Consider the following 21,459-nt stretch of genomic DNA (forward strand, 5'->3'; position numbering starts at 1 on the left):
GAGAAATGGCTTTAAAAAAGTATTCTCAAGCAAGGTAAGTATAAAAGACACTTGGAAGACTGAATATTTTCTCTTTAAAACCAGAAATAATGCAAAACTATCCACTATCAACCATTTCTATTCTATATTGTATTGCTGGCCCTGACCAGTGCAATATGATAAAACAAAGAAAAAACCCAGTTATACCCATTGGAAAAAATAAATAAAAGCCCCTCTATTAATATATGATGTGATTATTTAAGTAGAAAAATCTCAAATAATTTGCCAAAAAGCAGCTAGAAGTGATGAGTTTAATATGGTTGCAGGATACAAAGTAAATATACAAAAATAATTGTGTTTCTACATGCCAATATTGAATATGAATTTGAAAAAGAAACATTTTTCAAGTATCATTTACAATAGCACAAAAATCATGAAGTACTTAGGTATTAACACAATAATAGTTGCAAGATTAGCATGTTGAAAACTATAAAACACAGATGCGAGAAATCACAGAAGTCCAAATAAATGAGATACATACATGAGATATGTTCGTTGATTGGAAAACTCAATGCTGTTAAGATATCCAGTCTCCCAAATTTGGCCTATGCCTGTAATGTAATACAAATTAAAATACCAGGAAGATTTTTTTTGGTACAAATTGACAAAGAGATTCTAAAATTTATATGGAAAGCCAAAAGAAATAGAATACCCAAAACAAATTTGGAAAAGAACAAAGTTGAAGAACCCATACTACCTGACTTCAAGATCTACTATAAAGGTACAGCAATCAAGACATTGTGCTATTGGCAAAGGACAGACATAGGCAAATGGAACACAATAGAGTCCAGAAATAGAACCACACATATATGATTAAACTATTTTAGACAAATATAAAAGCAAATAAGTGGAGAAAAGGTAGTTAAAAAATAGGTCTGTATTTTAGGAAGGGAGTCAAGTTATTACATATATATTATATATGTGATATGTGTAGCATATACACACATTCCTATAAAATATAGGTATGTATATTTGTGCACATATACAATAAAAATATGTTTCTGCTTTTTTCAAGAGTCAGGAAATATTCCATTTTCTATGTATTTCCATGTGCTTTTTTTCCATTTGCAATGTTATTTCTGATTCACCCTCCATGACTTTCAGTTCAAGTGTCATCTTGAAGAACACTTCCTTGATTTACCTCCTGCCTTCAGATATACCTTCATCCCTATTCCCTTGCTGTTGGATGCACATCTTTTGTGCATTAAAATTTCACATTTAAACACTCTAATGAATGTAACATTTAGGATACCCTAATGCAACTGTTGATTACTTCAGTTGTCATTTTTCCATAATAAGCTTGTGAGCTTCTTAATGTCTTTCCTCTCTGCATCCCCAGTTCCCTATACAGTGCCTGGCTTGTGGGAAATATTTAAACAGGATGGCAGCATGATAGAGTTGGTAAGAACATGGTTTAGTAAATCAAACAGATCTGATTTTGAATTCTACCTCTTGTAGCTACTAGTATGCATGCTTGGTTAAATTATTCCATCTCTTCTGAGACTTAGGTTTCTATAAGACAGGGGTCATAATGCTACTTCCCTCAGAAAGTTACTGTGATGTATTAGTTATCTATTATTGCTTAACAAGTCATTCCCAAAATTCTGCCCCTTAAAATAACACCTGTTCATTACCTCAAAGTTTATGTGCGATATCCTTAGCTGGGCCCTCCACTTCAGAGTCTCTCCTATGGCTTCAGTGAAGGTGTGAGCCAGGGTTGGGGTCTCAGCCGAAGGCTCAGTTGAGAAGTAATCACTTCCAAGCTCACTCACATGGTTGTTGGCAGGATTCAATTCCTTGAGGGTGGTCGGACAGAGGGCCTCAGTTCCTTAATAGTGATGGGCCCTCTATCGGTGGTAATTTAATAAAAGTCATCAAAAAAGAGAGCCATCTGAAAAGATGGAAGTCTATTTGACATAATCACAGAAGTGACACCCCATCACCTCTGCGACGTTGCTTTTTTAGAATCAAGTTCCTAGTTCCAAAACAAAACCAATTGGAGGGGATTACACCAGAGTGTAGATACCAGGAGATGGGGATCATGGGGGCCATATTAGAAGTCTGCCTACCATGTGTGAGGGCTGAATCAATAAAACCGAAAAGTTCGGCAAAATGTCTAAATACACAGCAAGTACACAAGCAGCTATTTTTATCTCATGGGTAAATGAACTAATGAATGAATGAATGGTTCTGCAGTTAGCCTGAGTTACCACTAGATGGTGGTACAACCTTCGTAGCATTCTGTCATTAAAGTGGGGTCAGAGATTTTGAGTGCTGGAGCGACCAGCAGAACCAAGAGTAAAAGGACATTTACAAACAATGAAATCAACAAAGATACATTTTTAAAACAGAAATGTTAAGCACCTAATGAAAACTCTTGAATCTCTAGTGCTCTTACAAAACCCAATCTTGACTTTTTCTTCTAGAGTAAACCATAAACTATGCAAACAAAATAAACAAAAACCCCATTTCAGCTTCATTTTGATAGATGAGATTTCTTATTCAGATAGTACTCATCCAGCCCTGCTTTAAGTTTTTATTGTTTACTTGGGCTTTCAGAGACTTGGAAGCTTTTTTGTGTCTGTTTTCAAATATGAGGTCTATTACATTTTTCTAAATCAAAGTAAAATAAAATATGCTTGTAGAAAACTTGGAAAATCCAGAAAAGAATGAGGAAAATTTAAAACAATTGTAATCCCACCCAGAAATATTTTTGCGTTTTTCTTCCACCTTCCCGTCTCTCTCCTCCAAAATATTTCCTAAAAACATAATTTTGGTGGATTATGTGGCTCTGCAGATAAATCTCTGGTTTTGTAAATCAGAGCTAAAATTTAAATGACCCCAGCCTGAGGAATGAAAGGAACGTGGCCTTTAGGATTCAATGGACAGAGATTCAAGTAAGAACTCAGCCACTTACTAGTTGTGCGAACTTAACCTTTCTAAGACTCCGTTTCCTAATACGGAAGTATGTCTATTTTCTAGAGTTACTAAAAGGATAAAATGAGCTAATGTTCAGGCTCTAGGACAGTGAGTCAACTTTAAATGTTGCATAACATGTGTTACATTTTGTTTGCAAATTACTTCTTCCCAATAGCTGCAATTTTTGTTTCATCTCTTACTAGGATGACCAGATTTGATGACAGACCTCAAAAGGTATATTTAAATGTAAATTATGTGTTAAGGTTAATTAATATGTAATTGATTATAATTAAGTATAATTAAATATTAACTCATTAGGTTCCTGATTTTACCTTACTCAGTGACCATTATATGTGTTTGGTAAAAGACAGAGGCACTTTATCATGTTGATCTTACACGCTTCTGTTTCACAAGTCTAGCAGAATGTTATTTTCTAGAGGGGTTGAACTTTATTGAGTTTTAGTACCTATTCAAAGTATCATGTTTTTGTTCATATACAGATTAATGTATGCTGTTGACAAATTCTTCAGTTTTAGACTGTATCCATATTTCTGGAATGATCATAATTTTGAATTGCTTCCTTTGATGTGTTTTTATTTTATTTTATTTTATTTTTTTAATTTTATTTATTTATTTGACAGAGATAGAGACAGCCAGCGAGAGAGGGAACACAAGCAGGGGGAGTGGGAGAGGAAGAAGCAGGCTCATAGCAGAGGAGCCTGATGTGGGGCTCGATCCCATAACACCAGGATCACGCCCTGAGCCGAAGGCAGATGCTTAACCGCTGTGCCACCCAGGCGCCCCGATTCCTTTGATGCGTTTTTAAAAAGATTTTCTTATTCTTATTTTTTACATTTTGCATTATGATAAAATACACACACAATTTTTGCCTTCTTAAGCTTTTTCAAATATACAGTTCAATAGTGTTAAATACAGGGGCGCCTGGCTCAGTCAGTTAAGTGGCCAACTCTTGATTTCGGCTCAGGTCATAATCTCAGGATTGTGAGATCAAGTCCCACATCAAGTCCCACATCCGGCTCTGCTCTCTACGGGGTGTCCGCTTGAGATTCTCTCCCTCCCTCTCCCTTTGGCCCTCCTCCTGCTCTTTCTGTCTCTCTCAATAAATTTTAAAAATCTTTAAAAAATAGTGTTAAGTACACTCATGTTATTGCACAATCTTCAGAACTCTTTTCATCTTGCAAAACTGAAACTCTGTACCCATGAAACATTTCCCTCCTCTCCCCAGCCCCTGGCAACAAGCGTTCTACTTTCTGTCTCTATGGTTTTGACTACTGTTGGTACCTCACATAGGTGGAATCACACGGTATTACTCTTGTGGCTGGCCTCTTTCACTTAGCATCTTATCATGTTTCAGCAAATTTTAGCATGTATCAGAATTTCCTTCTTTTTAAAGGTTAAATAATATTTCACTGTATGTATGTATCACATTTTGCTTATCCAATCACCCAAAGACAGACACTTGGCTTGCTTCCACACTTTGGTTATTATAAATAATGTGTATGGATGCACAGATATCTCTTTGAGACCCTGCATTCAATTCTTTTGGGTACAGATCCAAAGTGGGATTGCTGGATCATATGATAATCCTGTTTTTCAGTTTTTGAGGATCTCCAGACTGGTTTTCCTAGTGGCTGCCCCACTCTACATTCTCATCCAGAGTGAAAAGGATTCCAGTTCCCTCACATCTTCACCAACACTGGCTATATTTTATATTGTTTGGGGAATAGCCATCTTAATGGGTGGTATGCCACATGATTTTGATTTATATTTCCCTAATGCATTATAAATATACTTTTTATTTTGGAACAGTGTTACATTTTCAGAATGATTTCAAAGAAAGCACAGAGTTTCCTTATACTCTACACCCAGTTTCCCGTATTACTGAGATCTTATGTTAGGTTGCTACCTTTTTCACAATTCATGATCCAATATTGACACATTATTATTATTAACTAAAGTCCATACTTTAGTCAGATTTCCTTAGTTTTCCCCTGTTATATTTTTTCTGTTAACTCCATCCAAGATAACCACATTACATATCACATTCAGTTGGCAGGCCTCCTTAGGCTCTTCTTGGCTGTGACATTTTCTCAGACCTGCCTTGTTTCTGAGGACCTTGGTAGTTTTGCAGGGTACTGCTCAGGTCTTTTGTAGAATGTCCTTCAATTGGGATTTGGCTGATGCTATTCTCTTAATTAAAGTGCTTTTAGAAGGAAGACCACAGAGGTAAAGTGCCAATTCATCACATCGTATCAAGGGAACACTCTCAGTCTGTCTTACCGTGTTGACATTAACCTTGATCACATGACTAAAAGGTAATGTTTGCCAGGATTTTTAAAAACGTATTTCTAATTTAGTTTGTTAATATCTTATTTAGTACTTTTGCATCAATATACATAAATATGATTGGTTCATCATCTTTTTTGGGTAATATTAGATTTAGATGCTGACCATATGCTATGTTTATGTAGTGAATTGAATACCTTTCTATCTTTTTCTCAAAGAGACTATCTAGCATGGGCATTATTATTAATTTATAAAAACTGTTTGGTGCCTGAACCTTTTGTTGGTGGACACCTCTTGCAATATTTCTCCTAGCTCTTATATCATTCATATGCTCTATTTCTTATATAGTCAATTTCGTTCATTTTTATTTCCCAGAAAATTATACATTGTTTTCAGATTTTAAATATCTTACTATAAATTATAAATTGCATTTCTATATATATTTTAATCTTCTTTGTGTCTGGTTTTGTGGTAAGTTTTTAGTTGTTCTTGATTTTAAAGTTTTTTCTTGAGAAAATGTATGTTATTTATTTGTATATTTACCTGTTGTTTATTTTTATATATATCTTTTTCCCTCCGTTGAATTAAAAACCTGTAGCTCTTGAATCTCTCAATTTCACTGCATATTATGCTTTCTCCTTCATTAATCTCTGTCCTTATAGGGCTTATCATTTACACTGATCTTTTTATTATTTTCTGCTTCCAAAATTTAAAATTAGAGCAGTACTTATTTTTTGACGTTTTTATGACTTGCTTTTGAAAACAGGTTTAACTATTTTAAATGTTTTCACGTATTTTACTATTCACATTCTGTTTTTATTGTGATAAGAACACTTACATAAGATCTACCCTGTTAGCAAATTTTTAAGTACAATATAGTATATTAGCAGTGAGCACAGCGCTCTGTAGTAGATCTCTAGGACTTACTCAGTTTTCATAATTGAAATTCTGTACTCTTTGACTACCACCTTCCTGCTTCTCCCTCATCCCTGCCCCTGGCAACCACCTTCTTCTCTCCGCCTCTATGTGTTTGACTATTTTAGATTCCGCCTATTAGTGGGATCATGCAGTATTTGTCTTTTTTTCCTCTCTCTGGCTTATTTCACTCAGCACTGAGCATCCTCTCCTCCAGGGTGATCTATGTTGTTGCATATGGCAGGACTTCCTTCTTTCTTAAGGCTGTGGCATTGATTGTTAATGCCTTCTCTTTCATTTCTGATCGTATTTATTTGAGTCTTCTCTCCTTTTTCCTTGGCTAGTCTAGCTAACCAACTCTTGGTTTCATCGATTTTTTCTATATTTTCATTCTCCATTTTATGTATTTCCACTCTAATCTTTATAATTTCCTTCCCTTTATTGACTTTGGGCTTAGTTTGTTTTCTAGTTTCTTGAAGTGTAAAGTTAAAATCTTATTGATGTAGGCATTTGTCAGAGGTTCAAATTATCCTCTTAATCTTGCTTTTGCTGGCCCCATAAGTTCTCGAATGCTGTTTTGCATTTTTGTTTATTATAAAGGGTACAACTCAGGGACAGCAAAATAGATGTGTGATCCAGCAAGGTATGCCAGGTGGTGGGGTGTGGAACTTCTGCCCCCTCTCTAAACATCCCCCCCTCCTTTGATGTATTCACCAATCTGGAAGCTCTCTGCACCCCACATTTTGGGAATTTTTGTGGAATTTTTATCACATCATAGGATTGGTTGCTAATAATCTTCAGCCCCTCTCCTCTTCCTCAAGGATGTGGGCTAAGGATGAAATTTCCAAGCTACTAATATTGGCTTGGTCTTGCCAATGATCAGCCCCGCTTTGGAAGCTATCCAGGAGCCCACCAAAGTTGTCTCATAACAAAAGACCCTCTTATCACCCAGGAAATTCCAGGGGATTTAGGAGCTCTGTGTAAGATGCTACTATCACCAGTTTCACTCAGGAAATTACAAGTTTTAGGAGTTCTGTGTAGAAACTGGGGTTAGAGAGCAAATATATATTTCTTATTATGTCACACATAGCAGCCAGTTTTCATGCATATTATCACAAAAATAGTGTAATCTCCTAAAATTTTCTTCATATCCCTTTATAAATTAAAATTTCAGAAAAATAAATTGACTTCTTAGTGTAATGTTTTCTTTCTTTTGTGGAGCACTAGGGATGTATGATGGATATATGGTATATATCAACCACCATGCATCCCTTTTGTCCTTACTCCTTCCTAAAAGAGCATTAATTTATTAAATATAATCCCCTTTTCCTAGCAGCCAGTTATAGGGAAGCTGACTCCACTCTCAGTTCCAAAGGGTAATCCTATTCCCTTTCCCTACCTGCCGCCGATTCCTTTAGGAATGGATATAAGTAAAGATTTACTGATGGTTTCTGGGAGAGTTCTTATTTGTTCTTAAGGAAGACCTAAGGGAAGGATATGAATGAAGAAACATGTAGGTAGAGTGCCACTTGCAGCCATCCCATAACTATGAGAATAGCTCTGGGATGAAGTTGAGCCTTCACCCACCAGAGTGGAAAGAGTAGATACCTGAATTCTTCACCTTGTTGAGTCTTGAGGTCAAACTACCATGGCAATGTCTTGGGCTTCCTCTTTAATGAGCCAATAAACATTATTTAAGCAGGTTTCATTTAGGTTTTATTACTGCTTGATGCCAGATCAGCTTAACTTATACATGACATGACCTCAGTCCTGTCTCCTTAGCAAGGACACAGCTAGACCCAGTGTTAGCCAACAGAATAAATTTGTGAGCTACATTGTACATCCTCATTAACTACCTTGGGTAATGGTCAAATCTCCACCTCAGATCAGCACTAGGAAAGCAGTTCCTGCTTGATTTTAGGTGGCTGGTATTCATCTGTTGCAACACTGCTGAAGTGGGATCTTACCTACCCAGCACATACTTCAGACCAGTGGAATACAGGCAAAGGTTCAATTCCAGCCAGAGTTTTTCCCTCTTAGGCGGGCATTTCAATGGCACTTGTGGGATGCATTACACAAAGTATACTTATCTGTCTTTACCTTTGCCTTATTTTCTCTGCAAGTTGTCATTCCTGAAGGCATGTAGAAATACAAAGTATAAGGATGGAAGAGGGAAATCGTACTCTGACTGGCTCTAAAAAGCAGCTGAGTGGTGTTGCCTGCTTTTCTCATTAATACAGACCTCTTAGGAGCACCGTGTCTTCAGACTCTCCCTTTGGGGAGTGGGGTTTATGAGATAAGTTCAGTTATCAGTTCCGTTGCTACTTTATGTTTTGTCTTATATTTATGTATGATCTTGGCTTTGTTTAATTCCACTCCTTTGATTTTATAGTTAGGCATTTCCCCATTTTAGACAATAAGTTATCTTTTAATTTTATTTTTTAGTTATTTTGTTAGCACTCATCTTTTTCATGTCTTCATATGTATTTTAGTGGGACATGGAGAGGAGCTACTAGATAGATGATAGACAGATGTACCCCTGCCAAAAAGCCATTACTATTATTGTTGACGGCTGTCACTGTTGTTTATACTCTTCAAACTTATTTCTTGTGATCATGATATAGCTACATATATGACAGAGGTATAGTAAGTATAAAGAAAACTTTGAGCAACAAAATAACATAATTGTTAATTAGATGGTCTTTGGACACTGCCAGATCTGAATATAAACTCTGGCTCTGCCTCTTGCTAATTCTCTTGGGCAGTTTCAATTTGTTCAGCTTCATAATACTTATCTCACTGTGAAGTTATAAGAAATAAACAGTAGGAGCGCCTGGGTGGTTCAGTCAGTTAAGTGTCCGACTCTTGATTTCAGCTCAGGTCATGATCTCAGAGTCATAAGATCGAACCCTCTGTCGGGCTCTGCACAGGGCAGGGAGCCTGCTGAAGATTCTCTCTCTGTCTCCCTGCCCTCTCTCTCTCTCTGCCCCTCCCCCCATAAAAAAAAGAAAAAAACTGTAAACAGTGTTTATTTCTTATAAATGAATAATATTTAAACACTTAGCACAATATTCTGAACACTGTACAGTAGGCATTGCTAATAGTGTGTTCAATATTCTGCATATTTTCATTAAATAGCTTAGAATTTATATTTATAAAACAGATATATTTCAAACATAAAATTAACATTTCAAATGGTTCTCTTGTTACTTAATTTTTTAAATAATGAGATTTTTACTTTTTTTTAACCAAACCTCAAATTTAAAACATTTAGAGAAATATATAACCCTACAGTTGTTTGGTACTTTATATTTTCCAAAATATTTGCATATGACTTGCCTATTCAATTCTCATAACAGCTTGTAGAGGCAGGCAGGACAATGTGTTCACTTGCCCTTCTCTATGGACAAAGCTAGGACTCAGGAACTAAATGATCTCCTGAAGGGGCACACATTAAATGAAACCATTTCTAGAATGTTTAACCCCCAAACACCTCCCTCCTCTTCGATATTTATTAAATAGTCTAGTCATTAATAAATGGAAAACAGTTCAGAAATTATGTCTGTATAAATAGCTACATTATGCCAAAATTTTTTTTTTAAATATTAAAGATTGTACTAAGGGTGAAATGGAAAAATGATTAGAGGAAAAAGACAAAATGTGGAGGGAAATGCCCTGGCACATATTTAATATGTTCTGTTTATCTTTTGAAGGACATAATGAGATTTAATCAGTTAATAGGTGGCATATGGTATGATCCACGGCAGGTTAGAGACCTCAAGTTTTGGCTAAATAGTAATTTTAAAGAAATATTTTGGTACAGTAGCTCCAGACTTTTCACAAGAAACCTCTATCAACTTATTTGTTTGCTCTGAAAGCCACTGTCATGGTTGGGACAGTTTAAAATGTCAACTCAAAAAATAAAAATAAAAAATAAAATGTCGCCTCCAAGCCAGGTTCCCCAAATTGATACCTTTTAATGGGTAGATATAATTTGTATCTCTGTAAGAGTTTTCTTTCCTCAAACAGAGTTGCTTGTGCTTTTGGGGATAAAATATCCCTTGACATCTTGTTGAAATTTTGGTCCGTGTCTGAGGAGTGCCATTATCAGAATTACCTGGTGCTTGTCAAAATGCAGATATCTGGGCCTAATCCAGATTTATAGAATCAGGGTTTCTAGAGATATATCTTAGGGATCTGCATTTTGGAATGCACGTCTCCACTACGCACTACTGACACTGTTAGAGAGTCGCTCCTATAAATTCTCTACCCAGTAAAAGCACAAAATATAGTAACAGCAAATCACAAAATATTTCATAAATTTTCAAGGGATCAATAGATAGACCCATAATGTCCATTCATGGATGATTTAGGCATCTATGAATGTCAGGTCTAAAAAGCTTATAGAAAGGGATGGCTGGGTGGCTCAGTCATTAAGCGTCCGCCTTCGGCTCAGGTCATAATCCCAGGGTTCTGGGATCGAGTCCCACATTGGGCTCCCTGCTCTGCTGGGAGCCTGCTTCTCCCTCTCCCACTCCCCCTGCTTGTGTTCCCTTTCTTGCTGTGTCTCTCTCTGTCAAATATATAAACAAAATCTTAAAAAAAAAAAAAAGAAAAAGCTTATATAAAAGCTAGAGTTGTCCCCGATGCCTTAGACTCTGCTTCTATGCAGGAGGAGACTGTATGCACAGTGTTTGAATTTTGGAAACTTACGACAGTATTGCCCACCCTTCATCAAACATACACACCTTATATTGTACTATTATACAGTACAGTTTACAGCATACAGTCTTGTATTAAATGACAAGTATACTAGAAGGTAAAGCTAGAAAGAGGCGTTCACACTTACAAACAGAGAAAAGCACATCACAAACATTAAACAGTAAATCGCAATACAATGTAACCTATGCTGAGTTCCAGATAGACAAACCTCAGAGGTGTGAGGACAGCATATGTCTGACAGTTAGGAGGGAAGGCATTCCACAGGGGTAAGTGCCCACCAAGCTGAACCCTGAAAAAAAGTTGGGTTTTGAATAAGCCAAGAGGGGGAGAGAGCTTTGAAAGTACTTTAATTTTTATTCCCCTAAAAATGTTTTAATACAGACCCTTTATGTAGTGAACAGTGGGGAAAGTGATGCTGGCAGGGAGAGGGCGGAAGGGGAATAAATAAAAGCCAGATTGTCCAGAGCCTTGAACGTCAGGCCTTACCAGGTCAGCAATTTACTTGGCCTTTGACATTATTTTTGTGGCTGTGCAGAGCAAAAATATTAATAAATTTGTGAGAAACGACAGTCAGCACTACTAAAGAATGTAAAACCAATTCTTACCAAGGCAGAGAGAAAGCAAACATTACATGGACTAGCAACACATCCAGCCCAATACAAAGCAGGTTTTTGTAATTCACCGTAACGCCAGTGTTTAATCATTCACTTTTGACAAGAAGAGGGAAAAAAGGACCAAGCATGAGCAGAGCCCTTTCTGATGATTTACTGATCAAAGCCAATTAGGATAGCTCTGGTTGAACTGGATTGAGTTTCTCTGAAATTAGTTTTCAAAGTAAAGACAGCAAGAGTGAGCCTGTGCCATGCTGTATTTTCTACTTGTTAGTCCCCAAAAAAGCCAAAAAAACAAACAAAAAAAAGACAAAAAAACTAAAAATCACTTACCTATATCCACTGAGCTTCAAAGTGTGACTTTTGAAGTGCAAAATCAAGTAAAACATGGAACTGAAATGCAAAGCTTTGTGGCAGCTATTTTGTCTTTCGTTTGAAGATCTCAGAATACTTTTCACACAATAGACTGAATCAAATCTTCCTCTGGGCTGAGGTTTTTTTTTTTTATTTTTTATTTTTTTTATCTAAGCTACCGTATGGTTTTGAAAATGTCAGGTCCAGAGAGTGTGTGTGTGTGTCTGTCAAATCATAACTTTAAAATAGCGTAATAACAGAATAGAACACAGGAATGGATACTGAAGAGACAATCCTTTGCTTTGTGGGTGTTGCACACATACACAATCTTAATAAACAAATTAAATCACCAGCTGTACCACATTTTTCTGATATTGTTCGTCTTGGGAGTGGCCCACATAAAAGAGCTTTTGCATTCCACATTTTTATAATTTTCATGGGAAAATTTGTTTTCTTTTCATCATTTTGCTTTAAAATACTTCAGAGCTATGTTGCCAATTTTCTTGCATTTTTGAATAAAAAAATATTGCATGCAATTTGTATTTAATTGATGACTTTTGTAATTCCTGTCATCATCCTATGCTGTTTTGTAATGAGGCCTTGAGATAGCTATCAGTTTCCTCCTATTTTCAATATCTCTAAACTGCTGTTTAATACTATTTTATGCCAGCTCATTATATTGGTTTCCTTGGAGGCAACATATTGTAGGGGGAAAAAAACAGTGGCTTATCTCAGGAGTTAAAGAGATCGGGGCACCACTCACGCCTTGGCTCAGTTTCATCATCTCTGAAATGAAGGTGGCCACATTTACATGGCCACACAGATGAAGTCCTTAACACAATGCCTGCCACAGATTTGGGACTCGGTAAGTGTGAGTTCCATCTGCCCACATTCACGGTCCAGCTCTCCACTATCATTTCTTGTTGCTGAAAATACACCTGATGGCTCCCCCTCATCCCTTTCTTTTGCTGATTCTATTTCACTGCAAGCTCTGATACTTGATAATCAAGCTTATTTTAGTTGTATCTAAAATAACAAGGGCCTGAGGAAGTACTGGATAAACTTCGTAATCTCTATTTCTAAACATAGAAGATTTTAGGATTTGTCTTTATTCTTGATTATGTTCTGGGTACTTGAGATCACTTAGAGCAGACCTCTGGAAAAACGAAATTTAACTATAATCAACACACAGAAACTTTAGGGATGTCATAAAGCCTAACTGTAGTCTTCAGCAATTAAAAATGGAGGTGGGGAGGGATGCCTGGGTGGCTCAGTCAGTTAACCGTTGGCTTAGGTCATGATCCCTGGGCCCTGCAATTGAGTCCCACATTGAGTTCTGTGCTCAGCGGGGAGCCTGCTTTTCCCTCCGCCTGCCCTTTCCCCTGCTTGTGCTCACTCACTCTCTCTGCCATATAAGTAAATAAAATCTTCATAAAAAATGAGGGTAGGAATTATGGCAAGAAAAGAGGTATTCCATAAACACTGATAGCGACCTGGAACTATATGATTTGAACAGTCGTCTCATTTAAACCTTATAGCAGTCCTCTGAGGAAATTATTGCTTTCCCCTTTTTATAGATTTTTAGAACTGTGACAAGGTTATGAACTTACTATATTCAGCATATTCTCCACTTAGAAATTCTCTACTTATATTATCTACTTAGAAATGATGCATGTAGCATAATCTTTACTTAGAAATGAGGATTGAATCTCAGGACTGGAAGAATCATTAGAGGCCATTGAACCCAATACCCCACCCTCTCTTAAATTTCACCTAAAACATCCTTCCTGATTTTGCACATCTTCAATGTCAGGAAATTTCCTGTCTCCTAAGATAGCTGATTCTATGCATGATCAGCATCAACTACTAGAAGATTCTGCAAAGTGAACGTAAGTGTAACATTCTATGGTGTCTTACCATTGGTACCCATTTCCCCCGGTGGGACCAAATAAAATATAAAATGTCATGGGATGGGCTTTCAGCTACATGAAGTCCCCTCTCATGTGCCCTGGTATTTGCTTTTCTCCAGGTTAAACATCTTTGTTTTCTTCAAGAATTTCTCTAATGACATGATTTCAAGTAAACTTACTATTCTATTAGATTTCCTTATCGGAGTGTGCATCCTGTCCTCTTGAAGGACTCAAAACTTAGTATGAATATTTTGAGTTCAAAACTAGACTCACAGGGGGATTATCATTGCCTTTACACTAGATGCCGTCATTCACCATGACATCCCCAGAGCCACATAAAATTTTGGAAGCTACATTACCATGGATCCATACTTCAAACATAAATTGGGATTATATATGTATTAAAGTAAACCATAAACTACATTTCATAATGTTAATACTAATTATCACTGGTTGTTACTAAGTTTATTACCAATTGAAACTGCTCTGCCTTCAATGATAAACTATGTCTCCTCCATCCAATTTTGTGGTTGACTAATCTCAAGTGAAGAGTTAAGTCTTCTTAGTTTATGGAAGACTTCTTGTTAGTTCACATGAGAATCTTGGCTTACCTGTTTTATTTCTATCCTATTCTATTCATTTCCTTCATCCCCCATGCATTTTTTCTCCCCTCCTTTTGGAAATCTCAGTACTATATTGGATAGACATACTTCAGGCTGCATGTATGCGTATAAATTCTTGTTTTGTTAATACATGTGTATTGTGTTAAAGTTCCCATTTTCTTTCTTCCTTTTTTTAATTTGGCATCATGTTATTTAGCTCTATCCATGGTGCTGGGTATACATCTGTTTCTAACTCTAGTGTACATTTCCGGGATGTACATCCTGCCTTTTTTTCTAATTCCTGCCCTCATGCCCTACCCAGTTTTAATGCACGCTCTCTAAGTTTGTTTAAATTTTAATAAAATTTAAGGACAAGATGTACAAATTTACATTTTTCTTTGATAAAGTTCCTTTTAGAGTGCATCATTTAAGCCTATAAAGACCTTTCTTGATCCTGATAATTGTAATATCATTAATTAGGATGCTTTGGGGTCACAAAGAAATCTGACTTAACAAGGATCCCATTCTCAGTATCTTGCATGTTTTTTAGACTTATCCCCCTAGGGCTGTAGCATGGCTAATGCAGTTCCAGGAGCACATCTCTGCAAGACAATATCAGGGGCATATCTTTTTTAAATTAGGAATGAAAGCCTTTTGCAGATTCCCCCTAACAGAACTCCTCTCAGGTCCTATTGACCAGGATTGAACTACCGGCCTATGACCCAACTTGTAAAGGAGGATGTGAAAAACTGTATTTGTCACTTGCATCCTTTTTGGTGGGAGGCATGTTCTGCCCATAAGGAAGGTGGGGAGGTTGTATTGGGGAAAAGACTGCTGGGTAGGTAACAATTATTTTTGCTCTGAGTCTTCATGATCTTCAGCAAGTTCATGTTGCCTACAAATTTGGTAAGTATGCCTTTTATATATTTATCCACGTTATTTGGCATTCACATTTGCTCCCCCAAAAAACAAAAAACAAAAAAACCTGTTGAAATGATTTTGAATGACTACTATGCTTGAAGCCTTTACAATTCTCATTTTATATGCATGCACACACACACACAAAAACAGTTTAATATGCTTTACTATGTCCATAGTATGTCATAGACGAAGAATCTTCAGCTTAAAGAAATTAGCTATTTACCTAAGGTCTCATAGCCTCATAAGTATTAAAGCTGGGATTTAAAATACATTTTTGTCTGATCGTTAGTCAATGTTTATTCTACTTCATTCTGGATCCCTGAGGAGTACTAGAAACTCCAAGATGAACCATTAATAGGGAACTCTGAATATGTTCCCTCTCTTCCCCACCCCACCTTCACCAGCTAGCCCCAGTGGATTAAATTCTTCCTTTAGTTTCCAAGGTCCCTGTCTGCCCAACATTCCCTACTAATGTATACTTGGCTAAACTATATGCCCCATGAAACAAGAATATGTCTAGTTTGACTCATCATCATATCTTTAGCTCCGACACCTGTTGAAAGGATGAATGAGTAATAAATGAATGAAAAAAATACACTATTACATTGTCTTTTGCTTTACATCTTTTCTGCCTTATCACCTGGTTTCTTTCACAACTTACCTAACATCAGTTCCATGGCAGATTTTGAAGCTCAGATATTAGCCCATGATAAAGCACCAACAACTGCCTCATGGTACAGTTACCACCCCTCTCAGGTAATACTTCCATCTTTACTAAGGCTTCCAAGAGATAAGGTCTCACCCTAAAGAAATTGCTCTAATGGTTAGAATTTCAGGCACCATGGTGACCTCCCACCTATATTGCCCACGGGAAGCTTCTCTCTGTAGGTCCTCAGGTCCTCCTCTCAGAAAATGTAAAAACAAACAAACAAACAAAAAATCACCTATTACTCTAAGTATGTCCCAAACACCTTACCTATTCAAAGTATCCTGCTTTATAAAATCAAATATGATTATATTTAAGACCAGTAGAAAATAGTTATTCTTTCATAGAGAGTGGATTTTAAGTCTGAGTACCACACAATTAATTCTTGGCACAATCTCAGGGAAGTCCAATGAAGTCTAAAGAAGATTAGACTCAGTGAAGTCTCCTGCAGTTTTCTTAATTTCTCGTTTCCATTCACTGCATAGATATTCAATGGATTTGAAGTTGCCATGAATTTTTTAACTATTCATTCAAAAGCAAAACAAACAAACAAAAAAATCAAAACAAAACCAAAAAGCCCACCAGCATTCCCATTGTTGTGAAGAAAAATAAAATCAAACTTAATTTTCCATAAAAGAAGTTACCAGAAATACCAATCTCTATTTGATTCTCCAAAATTCATTTTTCCATAATAATAGTGTCAATGTTTAGTGTAGGATCATATTAACATTCACTAGTGTGACTTGAAAAGGGGAGGTACCATGGTGTTAAGTAGAAAGAGTATCTAAAAATATAACAAGTCAGCTTGGTAAGCAGCACAAATGGGTCTTATGCTAAGCCCCACTGACCCAGCCTGGGAGGGGAATGGGGCAAGACTAAGTCCTCACACTCTTTACCTGAGAGAAAGAAGGTGACATTGAAAAACAAGCCCCCCACTTTTGGAAATGGTATGATATCATCAGAAACTGGCTCTGTCAACCCAGTAGGTGTTTGGATGGATCTCTTTTTCTACAGAAAAATGTTTGGATCCAAGACACAAGGTTTTCACATTTTAATGGCAATGCTCATAGGTAACTCACTCTTTTTTTTATTACTTATATAAGCTAACCGATACCATTGTTAGAGTTTTTAAGATGCTTATTTAACAATTTATGTTAATGATGTGATAAATATTACTATCAAGTGAAGATTAGAACTTTTGAGTGAAATAAAGTCACTCAAAGCAATGAGTAAAGGAAATACTTACGCATTGAACCCTTGGTCTTTGTATTTAATTTTTTCTTGGATTTCTATTTATTAAAATAAAAAATATCTAATCAATTAAAATAGAGAAAGATGAAACTCATTTGTATACAAGTTTTTGTAGAAATAATTTTTTATTAGATATTTTATTAACTATGACTTTCAATAAAGTGAGAATGGAAGCAAAAGTCATTTTAATAGTCAATGATAATTTGTATTAAACAAACTCTATGTCTTTTTGATCCATTAATATTATGTATTCTGATGAAAATATGGGATATACCAGATAGTAAAAATTTTCCCTTTCGTGATTATTTTTGAAATACAGTCTTATAGAACCAGACACTAAACTAAAAGAGCTTTAGAAAAGTAAAATAAAGTGGCAGTTTTGGGTTAATTAAATAAACTGATTCACATACACAAAATAACAGTAAGCTTCAAGCAATCCACTTCATACTATAAGTACGTGGACATAAATAGCCAATTCATTGTCAACTAAAACCCGATTAAGAAGACTGAAGGACACAGGTAATCCCTAATCCCTTTATCTTGATTGACAGCAGAGCTTGCTCTTTTCCAGCCAGTAGACTAGCCAATAAAAGAATTTACAATCTTGTTTCCCACTTTTAGTTTGCTGGATTCATCAAATAAATATGTCTGACCTTATTTTACCCTGGAGATACTAATAGAACTGGTTTTAAATAAGGCAAAAGTACAAATAACTGTGCCTTATTCCACTTCTAATATCTAATTCTGTTTATTTTCTAATGGATCTAACCTCATCAATATAGGAGGCTTTGATTAAATTTTTATAATTTAAGTTTAATACTTAATATTTTATTTTTTTATATTTTATGTACTTTTAATACATATGTTTAGGCATGGATTTAAGTGGGAAAATAACACATATTAGTAATAACAATAAATGAGAATGCACTAAATTGTCAGTTAAAGAACAGGTAGTGTCAGATTGGATTTTAAAAACCTAGAAACCAGATTGTGGGAGTGCTTTGGAATTTAGACTTGATTCTTTCTAAGCCTCAGTATCTTCTTTGAAAGAGAGCTAAGGCAATCTGCACTGGAAACTTTAGAAGACTGTGGTAGGCACAGATAAAGTATGTGGATTAAGGTGTGGGAGAAACCATACAGTGCTCTACACATGTCAATTGTTGTTAACCTATTTGTTCATTTGAACTTCACTGGCAAAGCAATAACCACCACTCTTGAAAGTTGTTGTATTTCTTCTTGGTACTTTGTTTATGTGAATTCTAATAATTCTCTAATTAGAGACTTGGAATCAGGAAAAAGAGTAAAAAAGAAAGTGAAGTTAAAACTTCAAGACAGACCATGGTATGGGATATATGTCATGGTTTATACTAGAATTATGGAAAGAAGGAAACAGGGCCTTCCATTCATCTTAGAAGCTGTCCAAGGTGAGGGTAGTCTAGACTATCTATATATCTGACAAACTTTGGTTTTAAGGGTTACGGGGAGGTAAAAACAAGATAATAGGCAAAATCACCAATTTCAAGTAGAATAGAGTAGAATCACCAGCCTGGGACAGGATACATATCTGAGAATGGAGTCCCCAAATAAATAATCCATATCAAGCACCACTTTTTCTTTTTTATCATTTTTATGATATTGAGTTCCACATATATGTCTGACAATAGTAGTCTGAGTCAACCCCTATATTTGGCAAATAGCCTATTTCTAGAGGAAGAATTCAGGGTCTTCTGTGACTGCACTTGTCTGCACAACACACACAGAATGATATCATCAATTTTAACTTCCTCAATAACTATTCACATTTTATTCCATTACAGTCCTAAACCTGAGCTAGCTATCCACTTCCACAGATTATACATGGAAATTCTGTGAATCTTCTATTTCTGATCTGAATATTGGCAATTTCAACCTATTCTTTATTATTTAACAGGAATCCACTGTGAAGAAGACATTGACAAATGCTCTTCAAACCCTTGCCAAAATGGTGGTACTTGTGAGAACCTGCCTGGTCATTATACTTGCCATTGCCCATTTGATAACCACTCAGGAACATTTTATGGAGGAAGGAACTGTTCTGATATTCTCCTGGGTTGTTCCCATCACCAATGTCTGAATAATGGAATATGCATCCCTCACGTCCAAAATGGCCAGCATGGATTCAGCTGCCTATGTCCCTCCGGCTATACTGGGTCATTGTGTGAACTTGTCACCACACTTTCTTTTGAGGGCAATGGCTTCCTGTGGATCACAAGTGGCCCAGTTACAGGCGAGGATTTGGCTTGTAACATAGCCCTCAGCTTCCAGACTGTTCAGCCAATGGCACTTCTACTTTTCCGGGGCAACAGAGACATGTTTATAATGCTGGAGTTGCTAAGTGGCTACATTCACTTATCAATCCAAGTCAATAACCAGTCAAAGGTGCTCCTCTACATTTCCCACAACACCAGCGATGGAGAATGGCATTCCATAGAGGTGATGTTTGCGGAGGCTGTGACCCTTACTTTACTTGACAACTCTTGTAAGGAGAAATGCATCACGAAAGCTCCTTCTCCATTTGGAAGTGATCAATCAATATGTGCTTTTCAAAACTCCTTTTTGGGTGGCTTGCCAGGAGGAACGAGCAGCAGTGGCACTGCTCTGCTTAACATCTGTAATATACCGTCCACACCTTCATTTGTAGGCTGTCTCCAAGACGTTACAATTGATTCGAATCACATTACTCCGGAGGACATTTCCTCTGGCTCATCTTTAAATGTCAAGGCAGGCTGTGTGAGAAAGGATTGGTGTGAAAGCCAACCTTGTCAAAACAGAGGACGCTGCATCAACCTGTGGCTTAATTTCCAATGTGATTGCTACAGGCCCTACAAAGGCCCGAACTGCATGAGAGGTGAGAGAAGGCTGGGTACCCAGGAGTGTTGCGCCTCAGAGTCGCACAGTAACAAAACAGCCCGTCTGCCTTTCCTGTTATGAAACATAATGACCCCTCAGGACTTCTGCTTCTGGTTGCCAACTGACGGGAAAAAAGAAGAGGCTAGTAATGTGCATTAATTAATTTTTAGTGAATTCATTAGACACCAGGGTGTCATTCATGCAGAGAAGTGTAAAAAAAAAAAAAGAAAAAGCTGATAGCTCCCACCTAAATGAGTTTTCATCTTGATGTGTTTACAAAGTGCTATTACAATTCGTGGTGTGTCAGAAATGTATTGTAAATCGTATTTGAAAGAGAAATCATCTTTTGGGAGATAGGACCATTAGCCATGAAACTAGTCAATGCCAACTATTGGCAAATGTCTTGTGTATAATAGACTCTTAGGAAATATTTACTTCCTTGCTCTCTGTTCTATGCAATTCACACTTGCTCCAAAATCATGCTTATGTTTAGCACTTTTATAAACCACTGATTCTATTCAGAGGTGTATTTTCCAGAGCTGCAGAGGAGAAAACTGATATTCTACCTAGTGTCTTAAGAAAAAAAAAAAGAAAAAAGAAAGAAAATGTGAATAGTAACAACAGTGAAATTTTATAGACACCATAAACTAATTGATCTGATTTTTCTAGCAAATCACAGCTTGAAATGTATTTCAAAATCCTTAACTTCCAACATTGTTCCAAAGACTGCTGTTGATAGTGATTAATACATACCTCTTTCTTTTTATTATTATTATCATGCCTTGAAAATGTCTAAGAGGTAATTGTAACAGACTGCTTTGAAGTTCAGCTGTAATTTACCCTGAGATTTTAGAGCAACTTGAAGTAGGACAACATCTGGTAAATAGTCTTCTCTGCTTTATATGAAGTAAAATTAAAACCATTCTTAGCCTATATCCTATTCCATGTATGAATGGCTAAGAGTTATTAGAAACTATTCATGGGTCTCCCCCCTAACTGCAATATTCATTACAAATTATGGACCTTTTTGACAATGAGGTATGGCATCTACTAGCTCTATGTAATATTTTAAATAGAATGGCAAGTTGTTTTGTGATTTTTAAAGGAGAAAGGGGAAATTATGCTGAGGCAATGTTCACTTTTTGAAGAAAAATTTAATTGACCCAAGGCAATATTTTTACTACATATACAAAATAACAAACAGATGCTGACTCGTTTTGACTGGCTTCCAAATGCAACGACCCATAATGTTAATACTGACCATGGTGATCCTAACTGTCCTGGTAAATAGTTTCAATGGATTCCAATCCAGT

The 21,459-nt window shown here is 36.4% G+C and overlaps 1 protein-coding gene across 2 annotated transcripts in view; it reads left to right on the top strand.

Moving 5' to 3' along the window:
• Positions 1-21,459, top strand: part of CRB1 (crumbs cell polarity complex component 1) — a 201,495-nt gene that overhangs the window by 128,733 nt on the left and 51,303 nt on the right. For both annotated transcript variants that reach the window (XM_034666977.1, XM_034666978.1), the window contains one exon: positions 19,188-20,144. In XM_034666977.1, coding sequence (XP_034522868.1) covers positions 19,188-20,144 — 957 coding nt within the window. The remainder of the gene's footprint in view (positions 1-19,187; positions 20,145-21,459) is intronic.

The sequence above is a fragment of the Ailuropoda melanoleuca genome, chromosome 8, assembly GCF_002007445.2.
Source record: "Ailuropoda melanoleuca isolate Jingjing chromosome 8, ASM200744v2, whole genome shotgun sequence".
Lineage (NCBI taxonomy): Eukaryota > Metazoa > Chordata > Mammalia > Carnivora > Ursidae > Ailuropoda > Ailuropoda melanoleuca.